The following is a 21,866-nucleotide window of genomic DNA, read 5'->3' on the forward strand; positions in this document are numbered from 1 at the left end:
TATTTTAAATGTATTGTTTAATTCCTGTCAATTTTTAAAGATAGTTAAAAGGATATATGGGTGCAGATTTAGTTGGAACGGGGCCGCGAGCTGAAAAGTTCTGGAGGAAAGGGGTGCAAAAAAATCTAATCGTGTTAGAAAATTACTTCCTTTAGTCCCTTAGCACCTATTACTTTCCTTGATAGATCACACACACACACAATGTGGCATGTGACGTCATTGTTTATTACGTTCTTGTCACAACAATAAACACTTTAACTAGAAATCTGATTCTCTACATTCGAATATGCCTTTATTTTTTTTTTTCCTTTTTTAAATAAAATTTAGTTTTTACATTTATAACATCCACCATATTATTTTCAACAAAAGTCCGTATCTTTAAGTTCTCCATATATAGCTGAACAGGCTGACGACGTTGCCGAAAATATTGCAGAGGGAAGTGCGTAAATGGTCACTTATATATTAGGTTATATATATATATATATATATATATATATATATATATATATATATATATATATATATATATATATATATATATATATATATATTTGATAAATTACCCAGTATAAATAATATAAAAATAAAGACATCTGTCTCGTGTTTTACCAACAATAAAAGAAATTATCGTATTTGTAAACTTAACAGGTAGGACAAAAAGGTAATGACATCTATAATATCACAATATCACAGTTGGTAATAAGTATGGCTTCAAGATCAGGTTCGATAATTTTTCAATGATGTTTCATCACTTGGTCGTTCTTTTTAATTAAATTGATTTCATCAGGTTTACATTAGATTTGTAATTACAGCTGGTCAGTTTCATTTCCTAACTCTTTGACACTCTTAAATACCATTCATATCAATTGTCTATGTTTAAATATCACTCATGTCCATTGTCTATGTTTAAAATCAAAATCTGCATCCATGAACACAGGGACGTTGACAAGCGGAGCGCAGATCCCGCTGAGAAACACGTCATCCAGCCAGACTCTAGGAATCCTTAGTGCGGCCTCGTACAGAAGCTTAGCCGTGGTAACGGGAAACCCCATAGCGCCTCCTAGCACGTGGGGCGGGAAGGTGGCCGGCTTGTATTCGTCAGGAGAAACGTAGTTCTTCACAGCAGGATTCCTCTGCACGATATTCATCGTGTTCCACCGCCCTAAAATAAAATTCCCGTAATTTTTCCGATAGCGTTGCAGTGCGTTGATCGCAATGGCGACTTTGATCCCGACGTCGTCGTCCGATTTGATGACGTACTTCGCACGCGAGCAGAACGTGCTGACCCATTTCAGCACCGATACCGTTTTCAACGTCAAGTTTTTGTAAGCGTCGATAAAATTATCTTGCACGATGTCGCCGAATCGCCTCATTTCCATGTTGATTTGAACTTGGAACCGTCGGGACTTGTTATGGTGATCCGACCGGCCTAAGAAAAACAACAGCGTCGCGTTGTTGCTTCTCTCGTGCGAGTAAGAGCCTTTTAATCCTTCTCGTGTTTTCATCCGGAATTCGAAATTATCCGGCGCGGACGGGACGGCTAAGACGACGTCGATTTTTCTCCTGATGCATTCGTCTTTTGGGTTGTGAATGTACGAGTAATCATGAGTTGTGATAACTGGTCTGGTTAGCAGTTTAAAAACAGATTTTTGTTGTATATATTCGCGTTTCAGAGTCCAGTTCATCGATCGTATAACGTCGCTGTCGATTATAAAGTTATTTTCGAAATTATTATTAATATTATTAGGCAATGACAAAATTGTTAGCTTTTCTTTTTCTGTTTCGAGTTTTTTCATTTTATCGCGTATGCAAGCAGCTAACGATTTTATAAAATCTTTCCGCGAAGCATTTTCTTTTCCGGTCAAGGCAGCGCTAAGTACCGAGAGTTTCAAATCTTTGCCTGTGTCCTCGTTGGTTTCGTGGTAATCGTATCCGTCGTAGTCCTCCATTTTGTCTTTCATGCGCGTAGTCAGCAGTATGAAGACGTTCGCGAACACGGACAGAAAGAACATGCCGACGATAGCGCACTGAATGGTGGCCCTCTTCTTTGGTGACATCATCTTTTTACCGGCCCTGTGAATGGTGGTTTGAGAGAAGAAAAAAAAATTGTTGAAGTTTTTTGAGTGATAGACACGGTGATGTTTATTAGTCGATTATAATTGTCTGTGTCTATTCATATTTTATTATAATTCCATGGTTGTTGTTTTTTTGTTTGTTTAAATCTTTATTTACTATTAAGATACCCCTTCCCTTTTTTCCTTACTAGTCATCCATAAACGCCAAGTATCTTCCAGGCATCTCTTCGGGGGTGGGGGGCTCTGCCGCACCCCCCTTCCGCGAACGAAATGGAATTTATATAGAAAACATATACTTTTACCAGTGTCCGCCCCCCAGAAAATGTTGTCCGCCCCCCCCCCCTCCCCGAAAATATCAAGCGCCCCCCCCCCCCCGGACAAAAAAATAAACATTGCATAAATGGCATCATCCTTTTAAAAAACGTTTTCATCATCCTCCCTCCCCATCTTCACACAAGAAGCCAGAACCCCCTAATATGCCGTCATGTATTAGCCTACATCTTCCCCCCTCCTCACAAAATTGCTCTTTAAAAAAAATATTTCTTTTGAAAATGTCTTAGTCAATATCAATCAATTTCTATTTATTTACTAAATAAAGTCTTTAAAAAAAAAAAAACACGAATTAACTGCTAAATTTAAGACATTTCTAACTTAATTTTTTTGAAACACAAACGTGAGTTGTCACACTTTCTAAAATCACCCCCACCCCCCCCCCCCCCCCCACCGGGGGTTTGGTCATTCTAACCTTAGACTGTACCTAACTAAACAAGTTAATTAAAAAGTCTAGTGACATTTATGCGCAATTTCCTTATGTTATCTAAAAATAGCTCTGACGTTTAATGCTGGGGTACGTTCAAGCTAGAAGAACGATCGGTTTGTAGGTGTTTATGTAATTTTAAAATTTGTGACGAAAGGATATTTTTGAAAACTTTCTTCGGCAATATTGTTCTAAATTATGGCAGGAATCGATTGGTAAATGTTTCAAGTCGCTAAGTGGTCTGGTTGCCGAGATATGGGCCAAAAACTGCATTTTTTCGAGGATTTTTTTTGGCTTTTCCGTGAAATCCAGGAAGGAATTCCGGAATTTTTTTGGCCCATTATCATCCTCGTAACTTGCTCAACAAATTTGCTTTGGAACTAGTCCTCGATATTGCTTCGTTGAGGAGGAGATACGACTTAAAGCCTAATAAAGCTGCGAACACACATCCATACATTCATACATCCAGAAATGACGGGTTAATAAACGCAATTCTCCAGAATGGAAATTGCGCTAAAAAGTCAGTAAGTTAAATCTATACTTCTATAGATCTAAATTCCAGTGGTAACAACAACAAAAAAGAGGATTTAATTTTTTTTATCTTTTCTAAATATTAGGCTTGAAAAGCTGGTTCCAAATAATTGTTTCCAGAAAGCATATTTTTCAACCAAAATTGAATATTTTATAACATTTGAGAAATAAGTACAAAATTACTTCCGATTTTATTAAAGCTAGAAATATTCGAAAGAAATTATTAGCAGTAATATAATAGTAATTTACCTGATTTACTCAGGTTTGGGGTTAGGTTTAGGTTCAGGGTTGGGTTTAGGATTACGTTTAGGTTCAAGGTTGGATTTAGGATTACGTTTAGGGTGAGGTTTGGGCTACGCTTCTGTTCAGGGATGATGTAGCGATATTACTATAAATATTGGCACACACAAAATCTTGCCGAATTATTGCCGTGCTGTTCTGTAAGCTGTAAAGTTCCCCTTCCAAACCTGACGGCCCATGGAGCAAGTGAAGTAGAGTTCACCTGTTTCTGTGACCTCGGCATATGAAGAGATAGTGTGGTCAACACTATGCTCACCCGCTTTACTTTCCCTAACGTGAGTCTGATAGGTAGGTCTACTACTAAGCGTAATACTAGCCCCCTCCCCCCTAAAGCCTTGACATAAACGTATTCCTACAACAACACTTTAAACTATAACACGCATTGAATTGATATTCCAGAAACCATCAATTGCCTTTACGCTATGTAACGAAAAAGTAAAAACAAATTAACTTACGAATTCATGATTTATGACGGTTACAACACAAAAAAACTACTTTCTCAACACATCCAAATGTTCTTATAGTTCTACAACACATCAAACGAACACACCCAAATATCGTCAGCCACGCTTTGAATGGTAGCACGCACCGGCCTACAAAACACGCCCACCACACTAAACAAATGTAAAACCCTGGTCTCGCTTATGGTACTACGTAGTCTTAGATTTCCACGCCCTTGTATTACATTTATTGATCCGTTTATATGTGCCGCCTTTCTCCCCTAGTGTTATCGGCACAAAAATGTTCAAACGTGTTTTAAGAAAAAGATATTAGTCGTATGGGGGTTACCCATGCAATGGCAGGGGGGGGGGGGTGTTATATAGAGCAGCGTGAAAGTTAAAAAGCTTAACTTTACACACAGGGGCGGACTTTATATTTTTGCCATCTCTCTTCACCTCCCACCCCACATTTCTACAAATATTGTGGGCCCCTAGTCTTTTAACATTTCTTTTTAACACTCGTTTCTACAACCTCTAGACACTTTCCACAGTTTACGCCTGTTTCCCCCGCGCCTACTCTTAAGTTTCTTTGGAGCTTGACGGTCCATGGGGCAAGAAGTAGAGTTCACTTGTTTCTGTGACCATTGTATATGAAGGGATAATGTGGTCAGCACTATGCCCAGCCTATTATTTTATTTCCCTAACGTGTCAGGTACCAATTAGAGCAGGATGAACTCAGGAACGTTCAACTGACTTGAAACAGGATTCGAACTCGAGACTGCGTCGTAATACTCCCTAAAAAAATCTTTTCAGGCTTCACCTTAGCATTTTCTGACGGAATCAGTTTTTCACTTATTTATTTCAGAAAGATGGCTAATTTAATCTCCACCCCCCCCCCCCCCCCAGCAATCCCTTTGTGAATAGGTATGTGACACAATTAATAGATGACCTACCCACTCTTCACTTAGCCAAAAATCTTTTTTTTATTTCTAGAGACGAGTCAACCGCCCAGTATTAGGCGTCAATGACCAAGTTCAACAAAATACTACTGTAGTCTGAGAGGTAGTTAAAATCCTGTGGTCAGGACATACGATTTTTGTCTATAAAATTATGAGTATTGAAAAAAAAAACGATAGTAAAAACAAGAATCAAATTTGTTTGTTAATGTTTTAATAAGAAACAATCCAATTGGAGCCATCATTGGATGGTCATCACAACAGCAAGCTTCAAGTCCTCTGAGAACACAAGTAACAAGTGAGTACCTTTTGTGTTGGTCAAGTAACAACTGAGTACCTTTTGTGTTGGTCAAGTAAAAATCTCTGGTTTAATCTCGAGTAAAAAAAAAAAAAAACAACTGGCACACAATTACATTTGTTGCTCCATCAACCAACAGTCATCACATGCAACATTTGAATGACTGGTTACCACATCCAACAAATGAATCAACAGTCATCACATGCAACATTTGAATGACTGGTTACCACATCCAACAAATGAATCAACAGTTATCACGTGCAACATTTGAATAACTGGTTACCAATCCAACATACGAATCAACAGTCAAAACATCCAACTGTTGAATGACTGGTTACCACATCCAACATATGAATCAACAGTCAAAACATCCAACTGTTGAATGTCCAGTGACACCATCCAACATATGAATCAACAGTCATCACATCCAACATATAAATCAACAGTCACCGCATGCAACATATGAATGGCCAGTGACACTATACATTTGTTGCTCCATACATCAACAGTCACCACATCCATAACATCCACCACATAACCACCCCACTCAACCTAAGACAACTAGACAACATCTACCCACCATGTACATCACATTCCAATCCCTGCTTCAAGACAGCTTAAACTCAAGTACACAACACCAGACATTCCTACACAACTTGTATACGGGTATCACAAATGTAAGGGTTATAAATGCAACTGATTACATTTGAGTCACTGTATGTACAATTTAATACTTGAGCTGATCTGTGTTTGGGGCTCACTAGCAATTCATGCTCACGCTTTCAAATTTTTCCCAACCTGAGTTATTTGTGAGTTAAAACCAAGATAGCTCTTGTACTATTTACAGATGGTAAATATTGGACCATAAAAAATTGTAGTGATCTGTCTACATTGTAAAGTTCACATTCTGCATATGTGACATATCTACTGCACAAATATTACTACTTACATAGTATAGCTATGTGTATATTACAGTACTGCTGCTTTCTAAATGTAGTACAGCTGCTGTCTCTATAAAGTAGGAACAGCTACTGCTTATATACAGTACAGCTACTGCTTATATACAGTACAGCTACTACCTATATGGTATAGTTACTGTGGAACAGCTACTGAGTATACAGCCAAACACATTTCCTCTGATATCAGTAAATTCAAAAAGGAGGTAAATTATGCAATAAATTTTCTGAATAGAACTTAAATAACTTCATTGTATGAGATCATTAAAAAAATAAACCAGGACAATGTGTAGTGCTTGAGATTCAGGTTCTGTAGCTTCTTGGGGGTGTTTACTTTTACTTGTTCGGATGGTCTGATCAAATTACACTGACATGCAGGCATGACACACAGGCTTAGTGGTGACACAGGCTTAGTGGTGACATAGGCCTAGTGGTGACACAAGCCTAGTGTTGACACAAAGCCTAGTGCTGACACAGGCCTAGTGCTGACACAGGCCTAGTGATGACACAGGGCTAGTGGTGACACAGGCCTAGTGCTGACACAGGCCTAGTGCTGACACAGGCCTAGTGATGACACAGGGCTAGTGGTGACACAGGCCTAGTGGTGACACAGGGCCTAGTGGTGACACAGGCCTAGTGCTGACACAGGCCTAGTGCTGACACAAAGCCTAGTGGTGACACAGGGCCTAGTGGTGACACAGGCCTAGTGCTGACACAGGCCTAGTGCTGACACAAAGCCTAGTGTTGACACATGGCCTAGTGTTGACACAGGCCTAGTGCTGACACAAAGCCTAGTGTTGACACATGGCCTAGTGTTGACACAGGCCTAGTGCTGACACAAAGCCTAGTGTTGACACAGGGCCTAGTGGTGACACAGGCCTAGTGATGACACAGGCCTAGTGGTGACACAGGGCCTAGTGCTGACACAAGGCCTAGTGGTGACACAGGCCTAGTGGTGACACAGGGCCTAGTGCTGACACAAGGCCTAGTGGTGACACAGGGCCTAGTGCTGTGTCCACTTGATGGACTTGAGGTCCACACCTTCTTGGACCATCTCCCACAAAGGACTGAAAACAAAATGGTTGTAATTTTAAATTTGGTTAAAGATGATAAAAGTAATATTTTGTTAAAGATTATAAAAGTAATATTTTGTTAAAGATTATAAAAGTAATATTTTGTTAAAGATGATAAAAGTAACATTTGGTTAAAGATGATAGTAACATTTGGTTAAAGATGATAGTAACATTTGGTTAAAGATGATAGTAACATTTGGTTAAAGATGATAGTAACATTTGGTTAAAGATTATAAAAGCACATGTTCAGTATTGAAAACTTTTTTCGTTCAATGAACTGTAAAGGGATAAACCACAATACAGCACCTGTCACCCTTATCCTACACATGGTTTACCCTTTAAACCACAATACAATCCCTATAACACATCAATGACAATTATAGGACCTTACCCTCATACAGCATACACTCCCACACATTGCCTCACACCACCCACACATTGCATCACACCACCCACACATTGCGTCACACCACCCACACATTGCGTCACACCACCCACACATTGCCCCACACCACCCACTGCCCCACAACACCCACACATTACCTCATACTCCCACACATTGCCCCACAACACCCACACATTACCTCATACTCCCACACATTGCCCCACACCACCCACACATTGCCTCACACTCCCACACATTGCCCCACACCACCCACACATTGCATCACACCACCCACACATTGCGTCACACCACCCACACATTGCGTCACACCACCCACACATTGCGTCACACCACCCACACATTGCCCCACACATTGCCCCACACCACCCACACATTGCCCCACACCACCCACACATTGCCCCACACCACCCACACATTGCCCCACACCACCCACACATTGCGTCACACCACCCACACATTGCGTCACACCACCCACACATTGCCCCACACCACCCACACATTGCATCACACCACCCACACATTGCCCCACACCACCCACACATTGCCCCACACCACCCACTGCCCCACAACACCCACACATTACCTCATACTCCCACACATTGCCCCACACCACCCACACATTGCCTCACACTCCCACACATTTCCCCACACCACCCACACATTGCCCCACACCACCCACACACTGCCCCACACCACCCACACATTGCTCTACACCACCCACACATTGCCTCACACCACCCACACATTGTCTCACACCACCCACACACTGCCCCACACCACCCACACATTGCTCTACACCACCCACACACTGCCCCACACCACCCACACATTGCTCTACACCACCCACACATTGCTCCACACCACCCACACTTTGCAACACACCACCCACACATTGCTCCACACCACCCACACTTTGCAACACACCACCCACACTTTGCAACACACCACCCTCACATTGCTCTACACCACCCACACATTGCTCCACACCACCCACACTTTGCAACACACCACCCACACTTTGCAACACACCACCCACACATTGCTCCACACCACCCACACTTTGCAACACACCACCCACACATTGCCCCACACATCACCCACACATTGCTCCAGACCACCCACACATTGCCCCACACCACCCACACATGGCCCCAGACCACCCACACATTGCCTCACACTCCCACACATTGCCCCACACCACCCACACATGGCCCCAGACCACCCACACATTGCCCCACACCACCCACACATTGCCCCACACCACCCACACATTGCCCCACACACCACCCACACATTGCCCCACACCACCCACACATTGCCCCACACCACCCACACATCGCCCACACCACCCACACATTGCCCCACACCACCCACACATTGCCCCACACCACCCACACATTGCCCCACACACCACCCACACATTGCTCCAGACCACCCACACATGGCCCCAGACCACCCACACATTGCCCCACACCACCCACACATTGCCCCACACCACCCACACATTGCCCCACACCACCCACACATTGCCCCACACCACCCACACATCGCCCACACCACCCACACATTGCCCCACACCACCCACACATTGCCCCACACCATCCACACATTGCCCCACACACTGCCCCACACCACCCACACATTGCCCCACACCACCCACACATTGCACCACACCACCCACACATTGCCCCACACACTGCCCCACACCACCCACACATCGCCCACACCACCCACACATTGCACCACACCACCCACACATTGCCCCACACACTGCCCCACACCACCCACACATTGCCCCACACCACCCACACATTGCCCCACACCACCCACACATTGCCCCACACCACCCACACATTGCCCCACACCATCCACACATTGCCCCACACACTGCCCCACACCACCCACACATTGCCCCACACCACCCACACATTGCCCCACACCACCCACACATCGCCCACACCACCCACACATTGCCCCACACCACCCACACATCGCCCACACCACCCACACATTGCCCCACACCACCCACACATTGCTCCACACCACCCACACATTGCCCCACACCACACACACATTGCCCCACACCACCCACACATTGCCCAACACCACCCACACATTGCCCCACACCACCCACACATTGCCCCACACCACCCATAGATTGCCCCACACCACCCACACATGGCCCCACACCACCCACACATTGCCTCACACCACCCACACATCACCCACACATTGCCTCACACCACCCACACATTGCCCCACACATCACCCACACATTGCCCCACACCACCCACACATTGCCTCACACCACCCACACATTGCCCCACACCACCCACACATTGCCCCACACCACCCACACATTGCCCCACACATCACCCACACATTGCCCCACACCACCCACACATTACCTCACACCATCCACACATTGCCACACACCACCCACACATTGCCCCACTCATCGCCCCATACCCACATCATCACTTACCTCATTTCCCTCAGCCTCTTCACATGTGAGATACAACGATCCACTGTAAAATCTATTTCCTCCTCTGTTGTGAACCTCCCAATGCCAAACCTAGAAAACAAGAACCAACTTAGTGATCCACATCAGGAATATCTTGTATTTACATATCGACCTCAACTCAGCAAAGATATATATAAAAGGACCATCAAGTGCACAATCGTATAGTCCTCAAAGAGCCAAAAAATTATTTACATGAGCCACACAACAGAAAACAGATGTAAAACAAAACAACTGACTATTTCGTCTAAAGATTTTTCTTACTTTAAAAAAAAAATGTATATTGTAACTGCATTACTTTTCTTTAAACAATCATATGGAATAGAAACAATATCTGAAGTTGATAGAGAAAGTTTTTTATTTGTTGCCTATCTTTTGTTAAATATAATTTTTTTACAGCAAACGTAGAAAATATTTTTCAAGTAAAAAACTGGTAGTAACTTCAAAACTACTGACACGGATTTGGTATAATGCTCAAACCAAGAACAGTTAACTCTGTAAAAATAAATTCAACATTTGATTATTTCCCCTACAAAATGGCAGCTTACCTGATGGATGAATGTGCCAAATCTTCATCTGCTCCTATGGCACGCAACACATAGGATGGCTCCAGTGAAGCTGATGTGCAGGCGCTTAAAAATTTAACATGGGATTAAAGACACATTCAAAGTAAAGTCACTAAATATGTAATGCACAATGGAGAACTTGTTAAAAATAGATGAAGAGTAAAAAAGCACTAAAATGTATTGTGATTTAAAAAAAAAACAGTCAAGTTATTAAAAAGTGAACTCAGAGTTGAAAGCACAAGCCCAACTTGTGGCAAAATCAGCAGTGAAACTTTAAAATTAGCCTAATTACTGCGAGCACAGTAAGCTAGGATAGACCTAGAAGACAATCTAAGGTCGCAGTGACCGAAACGTCTGCTGATGTCGGGTAGACAAAGGCCACGAAAAAGTGACGGCGTAACAATGTTAATTCTAGGTTTACACAGCAGTTGATATTGTACTGTCGACGCATGCGCAAAAGGCGGAAAGGGTCACTGGCTGGAGTCTGGACGATAAAAACAATTTCTAAAATGTCAAAATTTTCAAGCTTAAAACTATCTTAATTTTTTTTAAAACTGCAAACCCGGAAATTTTCAAACTCAAAACTTGCGAATCCAGAAAGGCAAAAAAATATGATTCTCGAATCCGGAAATCCGGGATATCTCGGAAAAGTGGCACCCCTGAATTAAGTTAATGAGCTGAAATCAAAAACCTGAGTTTTAAAAAAAAAGACCATCAAGAAAAGTAAATCTTATTTACCTTCCAGAAGAAAGAGCGATATCTTTGAGTGCCATCAACAGACTCTCCCCCTCCACATATGCAAATGAGAGGTTGACACAACCTGTTAAGAGGAATTTCATTTCTTTTTATGCATTTAAACAGAAATACTTTTTCTACACAAATGTATTGCAGAAATAATAATTTTTTTACACAAATGAATTACAGCAATACTTTTATTTAACACATATTTTTGAAAGGTCATCAGGTGCTACCAGTGTTTAAAACAGAAGGGTGCTGGAACTACCTCCCTGACAGTTTTAGAGAGGTCACCCAACTCTACCAGTGGTTAAAATAACTCCTGCATCAACTACAACTTAAAGTGTAGATCAAATTAGCACTATAGTGTGGTGGAAGCTAAACAGGTTCAATAAAAAAAAAATTTTTTAACCTGGGTAGGTCTGTTGGTTGTCTCCATTTCTCACAACCTTTGGACACGCTTCCATGATTTTGTCCACCAGCCTTTTGGACAACTGGTCGATTCTCTTGGAATCATACTAGTGAAATTAAAAATAGATAAGATTAGAAGAAATTAAAGTTATTAGATAATTAGAATAAGCATTAAACAAAATAAAGCAAAAAATTGAGGCTGTGTAATAAAGTCAAGCGGTAGAGAGCTGGACTGCTAACCCGTAAGTCTCGAGTTCGAATCCGGGTTAAAGTCAGTAGACTGTCCACCCAACTCTGATGGGTACCTAACTCACGTTAGGGAAAGTAAAGGGGGCTGGGCATAATGCTGACCACTCTATCACTTCATATGCCAAGGTCACAGAAACAAGTGAACTCTACTTCACTTGCTCTATAGACCGTCAGGTTTGAAAGGGAACTTTACTTACTATTTACTGTAATAAAGCAGGAAAAAATTAATTGTTTAAAAAAAGAACAGCAGTTGTCCCTAGGCTAATGAGTAAATTGGTTCTATAGACTCAATGTCAAATAACTGGACATAAAGTTAGTCAACAGAATCACTAGGACATAGAATTGGTCTAAATTTTCTTAAAGTTAGTACTAAAACTCTTACAGACAAAAATATCAGACATAAAGTTGGTCCAGAGAATAACTGACTAAATGTTGGACTATATGCTGACAAAGACGTGGAAAATAAGTTTGCTCTTAGACTCCCATAGACACAAATTAGGATAATTGACTCACAGCCAATTCCTCCTGTGCCAGCTCACAAGCTGCGCCTATCCCGACCACCAAGGGTGTTGGCACTGTACCACTGCGCATGCCTCGCTCCTGCCCGCCACCACTCTGTAGCGCCTCTATTCTTACTCTGGGCCTCCTCCTGACAAACAGGGCCCCCACACCTGCTCAGGAGAGATTCAGTGAGAAATGGTCACCCAAGACAAATGGTATACAAATGGTATACAAATTGACTATATGGGAGGTTAATAACTTGATCAAAATACAACATCAACAACGAAGGTTCAGGATTTTAAAATGTGACGAGAAAACTAACTCGATTATAAACTTTTTGAAAATTAAAAACTTGGTATTTTTTATATTGACTGTTGCAACAACTGTTCTATCCTTAAATGTGTAGTGGAGTTTTTCTTCTAATATAAGAATTAAAATAAAAAAATTTAATTAGAAAGAAGTAAAAGCAAATAAGCAGCTGACCTTTTGGTCCATAGACCTTGTGACCACTGATGGACATCAAGTCAATGTTCATCTGGTTGACACTCATTGGGATCTTGCCAACTGCCTGGGCAGCGTCAGTGTGGAAGAAAACTTTCTTAGCTCGGCAAAGTGCACCTATACATTTTTTAAAAACCACAGTGTGGAATAAAATTTTTGGCTTGGCAAAATGCATGTATACTATTTGTAAAATTACAGCGAGGAAATAAAAAATAAACTATTTTCGGACTGGCAAAGTGCATCTATAGTTTAACCTATAAGGTGAGTATTATGGAGTTAGCTATAAATAAAAACCTACGTAGGCCCTATACTTTAAAATGTGAAGTAATATCTAAAGTAAAATATGAACATGTGCTATGCTGACTTTATTCATTCATTAAATTTTTTTTTTCTATAATAATAATTTTTAATGTGTTTTTAACATGTGTCATTGCTATTTCTTGAAACTAAAAACATAACTCTAAAAACACATATAAATGCTTAAATCTAAATTGTTTTCTCAAATTTCAAGTAATTTTTTTAGTTTTTAATAATAAATCCTGTAGTCAGTTTTACCAGAGAAGTTTCAGTGGTAGTCAGCAGTAGCAAACCTTTTTTCATTGTTTCAACAGGTTAGTAAAACAAAATAGTGGCTTAGACACAGTCTAGTGATATCACCATTACTAAATGGGAAAGCTCAGTTCTTTACTTTTGAAAGTAATAATTTATTTCACAATTATTCTGGAAATAAAAAACTATACCAACATAAAAAGAGTAATTAATATTAAAGCAGGTTAAGACTTACCTATTTCAGCTATGGGCTGTTTTACACCTATTTCATTGTTTACTGCCATAACTGACACCAAAACAGTCTCTGGGCGAATGTTTTTCTCTAGCTCCTGAATTACATTTTAAACAATTATTATTTTAGGTTAACCAAAATAAAAAGTACTTAGGTTTTATGTTTCATGTACATTACTTTAATTGCAAATTGAAATCTAAAGATTTTGTACACTAAAAGTGTGAACAGAAACTGGTGGGGCTCATACCTCTACATCAACTATGCCATTAGTTTTAACACCCATGTATGTCACCTCAAATCCTTCAGCTTCCAAAGCCCGGCAAGAATCAAGGACACATTTATGTTCCTAAATGGTCAACAGAGTTTTATTAAATAGGGTTGCGATAAACGGGAGAAAAAAATATAAAATAAAATCAATAATTAAATTAATTTTGGTAAGCATCTGAGGTATAATAAAGAAAAAAGAAGTAAATAAAAACTGACATCTTTACTTAACAGAAATATAATGTACATTATTTTTTTTAGATCTAGCACCATTCAAAATGTATTAAATAATTAGTGTTAAGTAAACTTTAAAATTTTAAAATCAACTGTCAGTTGATATAAGCAAGTAAAAGAATATAACACCTGCAACCCTTATATGATCTGGCAGTATTAGAAAGAATATAACAGTGCTGCAACCCTTATATCAAATGGCAGTATAAGCAAGTTAAAAAATGTAACAGATGGCGCTGCAACACTTACAGTTTGTGTGGTGATGATGTGGTTTTTCTTGCTCTTGTAGAACCTTGCCACACCCTTGACAGCAATATTGTTGGACTCAGTGGCCCCACTTGTGAAGATGATTTCCTTGGGGTCTGCACCTATCAAGTTGGCCACTTGCTGGAAATTTAAACAATATAAACTAGGTTTAGGCCATGGCACATTATTGCTTTGGTTTGTATTTAAAATTCTGATTTCCAGTTAAATAAATTTGAAAATTTACCTTTAATGAAAAAAAATACATTTTATAGCCATGATGAAAAAATGCTTGCTTTACAAGATTTTTACTCAAATAAAAATGATAATTTTATAGATAACATTACTTGAACATTTTTAAGAGAACCATAACATGAGCACGGTGAATATTTACACTAGTCACTCAAGTTAACAACAATTAATTATTTCTACTGAGAACAGCGATTAACCTTTCTGGCTTTCTCCACGGCTGCCTCACTCTCCCAACCATAGGCATGAGTACGTGAATGGGGATTACCATATCTGCTCAACATAAAGGGCAGCATTTTGTCAAGAACTCTTGGATCCTAGGAGTGAAAAGAAAATCAATAATAATGATCTGTTTTCCATTAAATGAGGTGAAGATCGTTGATATGAAAGCCAATAAGCAATATTTGTTCTCTGTCTGTTAGCTTTTCTTTAATCACAATGCTATAAACACTTCAATGGAAATTTTGAAGAAAAAAAAAGCAAAGTGAGCAAGAATGCATTGTTGTGTAATACTGATCAGCAAATAATAATTTATATGTGTCCCATCAGTAAATGGAACAGTTTTTAGCTTACCAGTGGGGTTGTGGCTTGTGCATCTAAATATAAAGGTCTCATGTCACTTGCTGGCATCTGCCTTGTAACCTGAGTTGTCGCAACATCTATTGTTGAAGTAAAATATTTAAAAAGTGTAGGTATAATAAGCTTACAAAATCTAAAAGTTTAACAGCATACAGACAATACAACATTGTCTAAAGTCTCTAAAGTAGAGACCTAAAGTCTATAAAGTAGAGGCCTAATTAATATTATTTATGCCTATAATATGCCTCAGTTTCAGCCTGTAGGCCTATTTGATTTGTATTTATAATAATAATAAACGAGTGGCTGTATTTTTACGTAGGTCAGAGCACTCTTGCTAATCCGCTCAAGAGGTTGAGTGTGATCTAAAAGTAGATATCAGGACTGACAATTATTTAAACGCCAAAGGTAGGCACAGGTAAAAAATGAATAGAAATTATATAGTCCTTGTAAGACAGTACAATGGTATACTATTAGGTCAGATGATAGATTAACTGTTTAAAGGTACATTTATCATTTAGTATGTTTAATGTGTTTGATTTATAACTTTTCTTCTCGAGCATCTTGTGAAAAAACAAACAATCAAAAGCATGAAACAAAAAATTATCTTGCAACTTGTGTCTCGCTATTTATGATTATCCTTGATTCTGCAGGTGTGTCTTGCATTTTCTTCTTGCAATTTATTGCCTCAGCATTTTGCGTCTCACAATTTACCAACAAGGATGATTGAAGATACTGATTTCCAAAAATAGAATCTTTAAAAAGGGTTGTTAGGTTACTGGTAGTTAACTAAAATACAGTACACTGAGTACACTCATGGCTTGCTAACTAATGTCAATGCAACTGACTGAGTCATTACTTCTTAGACACTGATGTCAAAAAAATCCCCCCACCCCCAAGTGAAAACAACTATTTACTATTACACCTAGATCAAGACAATCTAGTATTATAATATATTAATTTAGAGTTAGATTATTAAAACTAGATCTAGATTATACTATTACTAACCATCAGTTTGTTCTTTCTGTGACGCTTGATTTTGGCTTTCATTAGCTGTCGTGTGTATCGATGAAGTTAAAACTCGACTCCCGTCTTTAACTAACTGTCTGGACAGCCTCGAAACATGTGAAAGCATTCTTGTAGGCTACTTGCAAATCACACAATGTTCTTAAGTAGGAGAGATGACAATCGAAAGGTATTCAATTAGATCTAGATCTAGAATCTATATTTAAGTGTGCTCGAGGTCTTACTTAACGCAGATTATGTAACTTCGCTTGTTTGCGAACTTCGCATTTATTTACAGCTAAACTAAACACCAAAACATATCGTAAAAAAACGTGACGTGTTTAGATGGTAACCATGTCTTGAAATGTATGCTTTATATAGGCCCTAACTAGAAAAACAACATATATAGGGTCTATATATCAAGATACTATTAATTAATATAAATGTAAGTTTCAGATATGTATGTAATTTGTATTATTTTGTGAATGTTATTACAAAATGCAAAATTATTTAGAATATTCTAGTTCTGAAAGTTCTGTGTTGTTTTCTTTAACTTAGATTTGAATTTAACCATAAACGAATGTTATTCAACTTAGTTTTTACTTATAGAGTGCGTTTTCAAGGCTTGCTTTGAATATATATATATATATATATATATATATATATATATATATATATATATATATATATATATATATATATATATATATATATATATATATATATATATGAAATTATTGAAACGGGCTATATTGTATTTAAAACGACACGTTTTTTAAACCGACTTTTACCTCCTCCCTCCATATCGTCATACATTGTCACAAAAAGCTAGACTGCTCCCTAGAATGACGCCAAACCTCTATTCTATCACCATCTCAAAATTGCTGTTTAATTTGCAGTTTGATGTTTTTGTTTTTCTTTAAACGCTTTTTTTTTATTTAACAAATTTCACACTGACCCCCTTCCTACTTGCTTGTGTCATATCCTTACAAACGTACGACTTCTTCCTATCGTAGTCTGACGTGATCTATGGACGACCCCTCAAATGATGTTACAAAATCAAATAAGCCCCCCCCCTCCCTCGAAACTTACAAAGCCTAGGCCCCTAGACGACCAGTGTATCTTCCAGACTATTTTCTCCGGGGGGGGGGGGGGGCACTTGAAATTTTCGGGGGGGGGGGGGCGGTAGACTTTCTTCTGGGGGGGGGGGGCGGACACTGTTAAAAATATATATTTTCTATATAAATTATATAAATTTCATTTCGTTCGGGGGGGGCGGTAAAATTTTCTCGGGGGGGCTTAGCCCCCCTCCCCCCGAAGAGATGCCTGGAAGAAACTCTGCCCTAGACGTTTTTGCATTTTTGGATCTAGAATATAGATTCAGGCCCTAGGCCAAAAGCTTTTGATTGATCCAGTCAGTAAAAAGTAAACGAGCCAAAAATAAATTTTTCGCAAGATGGCAGCCACCATGAAAGACGTTAGTAACACATTTTTATGTTTTTTATTCATTTAAGTTGTGAAAAACGTCATTTTACTTTAAAGAATTTCACTATATAGATCTAGATCTAGTACTCCGATACTTCTACTCTAAAAATTCAATGTAAAGTTGTTTGTGTGTTGTCAGGTGTTTTTTTTTTCATCTGTAATCCACAACTTCTCAGTTGTTCTGTTCGACTCGCTTGACTTCTCCACATTAAAGTAAAACTACAGTCGTTTTTGTACAGATTGCACAATTACACAAAATCTTTAATAATATTATTAGTACAACAGTTTAATTTAGGCAACTTGCTTAGTCTTTGATAATGTATTTATGGAATTTTAAAGTTTGTTTGAAGTCATTTATTAAAAGTAAAAGACATGACATGTTCATGATGTTGTTCAGGTTGCTAAGGCTAGAGTAGAGTGTAGTCATTGACTCATTATTGACCAGGGAATAAATTATGATGGAATGGATGGGGCACTTCATTTTTACATTTTTATTGTAGGGTGACGCCTATGATTTTAAACTTATTATTTATTATTATTCAAGATGACTTAAACTAACAATTAAAAACTACATTTAGTTGTATTTAGTTACCTTTTAATTTGTTACTAATTTCAATTATCAAATTTAATCGATATCTTTGAAAATGATTTGTGAAAAACTGCATTTGTTTTTAAATGGCTACAATGATATGACTGATACTCAGTGATATGTTGGTTTAGTTTTTAAGGAGCGTTGTTGTGACGCTATTGACCGTTCATCGCTGTTCATCAGAAATGTGTCGTCTGCTAAATTTCTTCCCATCCAAACACAATGGGCAAAAGTTTTTTTTGAAAGTTTTGTTTTTATCCTGCATGTTTTTTTTTTTAAATTAATGAAATTATTATAGTAGGGGGCAATATGTAATTTTCTATAGCTTACAGTATTTTTAAGCAAGTCTGCAACAATATTAAATAAAGCAATTCACGTTATGTTCCGCTCATTATTCTCAGCGATTAAACCAAAAAAGAAAGTACAAATGGCAAGCTTGCATCAAACACTTATTGTCCATTGTTAAAATTAGATCGGTATCATTGAATAATATAAAAAAATAACGATTATTAGTATATATTTCTGAAATGACAATCAAACATTGTTAAAAAACAGAATCACGATATTGTCATTTTCTGCAGCCATCATTACCACGATGATGATAAAAGAAAGTAGGTCGAGCGATAGGCTATTTATTGCCTGGGCCATTCCACCCATTCATTTTCTTTTAATTATAAATTTCATAGACTTATTAATAGTGTAGACCCAATAGTAGGGCAGTCTAGAGCTAGGCTAACATTATTAATACAATAATAGCTCATACTACAAAACAGTGTAAATAGGTTAAGTTAGATTAGCCAGTTGCACCTCCTGGGACAAAGGCTGCTGACTTGGTCCTCCAGGTTGGGGGTTCATAAGGTCAGCAACCTTAAATAGTGTGAGTAGGTCTGTTTGTTTATGTCTTAAAATGTACAAATCTCCTAATTGTTTATTTCACAGAGTGATGCTCAGGTTACATATGAAGACCAGCAAAAGATCAACAGGTTTGCACGAACCAATGCCCGTCTTATGGATTTTAAAGAAGAGTTAGCAGCCAAAGAGGTCAGCTACACTTTCTAAACATTACACTCAACATTAATATAATTAAAAAATCAAACAAATCAAATTATACACAGAGCTATCATTATAGATCAAAATGCTATGCTGTCTTTCACTCAAGATGGCTGGTCATGATATAAAAAATTTTAAACTCATTTTACATTATTGAAAATCTTTAAAAAAATTTAAAAATGAAATAACTCAATTTAGCAGTTTTAATTTTTAGTTGAAAAATAACATGAATGATGGTAATTAAGAAGTAAACTTAAGAAACACAGTTTCAATACACATTGAGTTAAAATTAAGTCAATGACATTTTCTGAGTCTGTGCGCTTATCCTTAACCTCATAGCATTCTCTCTCTGGTTGATCTGTGGCTTGCTTTCAAGGCTGTCTTTTTACACAACACTCAAAATATAAATACAGCATTATGAAATACACATACTCATACATATTTTATGCTCTACTCTACTACACACATACTCACAAATATTTTATGCTCTACTCTACTACACACATACTCACAAATATTTTATGCTCTACTCTACTACTATAGATCATCTAATAGCAGACTTTTAAAACATCAGAATTTATGATACTCTGATAATAATTACAGATCAAATGTATACATTTAAATACAAATCACTTGTATGGGATTAAAAAAGAATTAATAATTTATCTTATTTTCAACAAAATCAACAAACCATCCTAAAATGTATATATATATATTTTAATTTTATTTCAGAAAGAGCTAGAGAATTTAAAAGATGCTGAGGAAGAGTTAATGCTGGCTGAGGGGGATGCTGAGGTTATTCCATATCCTTTTCAAATGACAAGAATTATAATAATATTTTTTATTAAGGGGGTAGGCGGCGGTTAAAAAAAAACTTTTAATACTAGAGAGCAGACATTTTTTTCTCTACAGCTTTTTTAAGGTACATCCGAATATGCATTTCCACTAAAAAAAAAATGGTATAAATGTTTTGGTAACTATGACAACGGCGGCCATATTGAAAAATTAACCTCTTCATAGGATTTCAACCATTCATAAAATATTACATTTTAATTCCAATAAACAATGAATTTATAATCTTCTGCCATAGTTTGGGGTACTCGGCTAAAAATTTTAAGTGCAGATCTTAAAACTAATTTCTTATGAATTTTCAAATAGTGGGTCCGTCAAAAACACTAGATTTAATGCCCCAAAACTCCCAAAAAAATTTTGTTTTTACTGGATCCTATGGTTGTCATAGTTACCAAGCAACATTTATCAATTATTTTTAAATGCATATTCAGATGCACCTTAATGAAGCTGTAGAGAAAAAATTGTTTGCTCTCTAGTATTAAAAAAGTTTTTTTACCGGAGCCTACCCCCTTAAAATTGCATGTGTTTTTAAAAATAAAATTCGACACATAAATACCCAATGAACTGAAAGCGCAGGATTAAGCAGATTAAAAGAATAAACATCAAAACTGGTAACTGTAGTATCACTTACATTTGTCTATGACTATTAATTGTTTTTGTTAGCACAAGTTCTTAATAAATATTTTTAGAAGATTCAATCATTGTCTTGTAAAGTTTTCCGATAGGCCAACTAAGCATATTTAATTTTTTCATTTAAAACAGCATGTGTGAATTGTAATAGTTTTACCCAATTAACACTTACAAGCATGTGTAAATGCTTACATTCCAGTTTATGCTGATTTTTTTATGTTATCATTTGTTTTTTTAAGAAAATTGAATTTTTACTCCTGCAGACTTTTTTCCTTAACTCCTTCTGTACATATCAGATTGGGGAAGTTTTGGTAGAAATGAATGTTGAAGATGCTCAGTCTGCCCTAGAAAAAGCCAAGGAACTGTGCTTAGAAGAGATTGCGGCTCTGAAACAGAAGGCTGAAAACCACAAGGAAACACTGAATGACCTAAAGACAGCACTTTATGCTAAATTTGGCACAAACATCAACCTAGACTTAGATGATGAGAGTTAAATTAGTATTACAAATATTTAATTTATTATAATTTTGTCATCATTTTGTAAACAAACTTTTATAAAATTATCATTAAAACTGAACGTGTGCATAATTGTGTTCTGTGGACGTTTTTAAAAATAGCTTTTAAGCCTACATATT

At 38.0% G+C, this 21,866-nt stretch overlaps 3 protein-coding genes across 4 annotated transcripts; 1 reads left to right on the forward strand and 2 right to left on the reverse strand.

The window, feature by feature from the left end:
* Positions 1-568: 568 nt before the first annotated feature.
* Positions 569-2,061, reverse strand: LOC131958518 (beta-1,3-galactosyltransferase 1-like). The gene has a single exon (XM_059323604.1). It carries the CDS (start codon positions 2,058-2,060, stop codon positions 888-890), a length of 1,173 nt encoding a protein of 390 aa, XP_059179587.1. The 5' UTR covers position 2,061; the 3' UTR covers positions 569-887.
* A 3,196-nt stretch (positions 2,062-5,257) lies between these two features.
* LOC131958517 (cysteine desulfurase) lies at positions 5,258-16,919 on the reverse strand. Of its 2 annotated transcripts, XR_009389247.1 has the most exons (15): positions 16,629-16,919; positions 15,618-15,703; positions 15,245-15,361; positions 14,802-14,939; positions 14,305-14,403; positions 14,061-14,154; positions 13,259-13,393; positions 12,788-12,945; positions 12,027-12,132; positions 11,618-11,699; positions 10,862-10,945; positions 10,278-10,367; positions 7,317-7,380; positions 5,397-6,877; positions 5,258-5,365 (listed from the first exon to the last, which is right to left on the reverse strand). XR_009389247.1 is itself a non-coding variant. In XM_059323602.1 (14 exons), the coding sequence occupies exons 1-13, from the start codon at positions 16,753-16,755 to the stop codon at positions 7,317-7,319; spliced, it is 1,380 nt and encodes a 459-aa protein (XP_059179585.1). In that variant the 5' UTR covers positions 16,756-16,919; the 3' UTR covers positions 5,258-6,877. The 2 variants fall into 2 exon arrangements, 1 of the variants encoding a protein (XP_059179585.1); XM_059323602.1 differs by having other exon boundaries at positions 5,258-6,877.
* A 1,093-nt stretch (positions 16,920-18,012) lies between these two features.
* On the forward strand, positions 18,013-21,866 carry LOC131958516 (prefoldin subunit 4-like). The gene is made up of 4 exons (XM_059323601.1): positions 18,013-18,102; positions 19,639-19,740; positions 20,482-20,552; positions 21,521-21,866. The coding sequence occupies exons 1-4, from the start codon at positions 18,082-18,084 to the stop codon at positions 21,723-21,725; spliced, it is 399 nt and encodes a 132-aa protein (XP_059179584.1). The 5' UTR covers positions 18,013-18,081; the 3' UTR covers positions 21,726-21,866.

Source organism: Physella acuta, unplaced genomic scaffold (assembly GCF_028476545.2).
Source record: "Physella acuta isolate Inbredline_101_S28 unplaced genomic scaffold, ASM2847654v3 ptg001331l, whole genome shotgun sequence".
Lineage (NCBI taxonomy): Eukaryota > Metazoa > Mollusca > Gastropoda > Physidae > Physella > Physella acuta.

Excerpts from the sequence above, each read along its gene's own strand:
- LOC131958518 (XM_059323604.1), bottom strand. The coding sequence starts at position 2,060 with ATGATGTCACCAAAGAAGAGGGCCACCATTCAGTGCGCTATCGTCGGC.
- LOC131958517 (XM_059323602.1), bottom strand. The coding sequence starts at position 16,755 with ATGCTTTCACATGTTTCGAGGCTGTCCAGACAGTTAGTTAAAGACGGG. Across the intron at positions 14,940-15,244 it reads CCGTGGAGAAAGCCAGAAAG|CAAGTGGCCAACTTGATAGG; the intron begins GTTAATCGCTGT and ends TTAAATTTCCAG. Across the intron at positions 7,381-10,277 it reads AAGAGGCTGAGGGAAATGAG|TCCTTTGTGGGAGATGGTCC; the intron begins GTAAGTGATGAT and ends TTTTGTTTTCAG.
- LOC131958516 (XM_059323601.1), top strand. The coding sequence starts at position 18,082 with ATGGCAGCCACCATGAAAGAC. Across the intron at positions 18,103-19,638 it reads TGGCAGCCACCATGAAAGAC|AGTGATGCTCAGGTTACATA; the intron begins GTTAGTAACACA and ends TTTATTTCACAG. Across the intron at positions 19,741-20,481 it reads AAGAGTTAGCAGCCAAAGAG|AAAGAGCTAGAGAATTTAAA; the intron begins GTCAGCTACACT and ends ATTTTATTTCAG.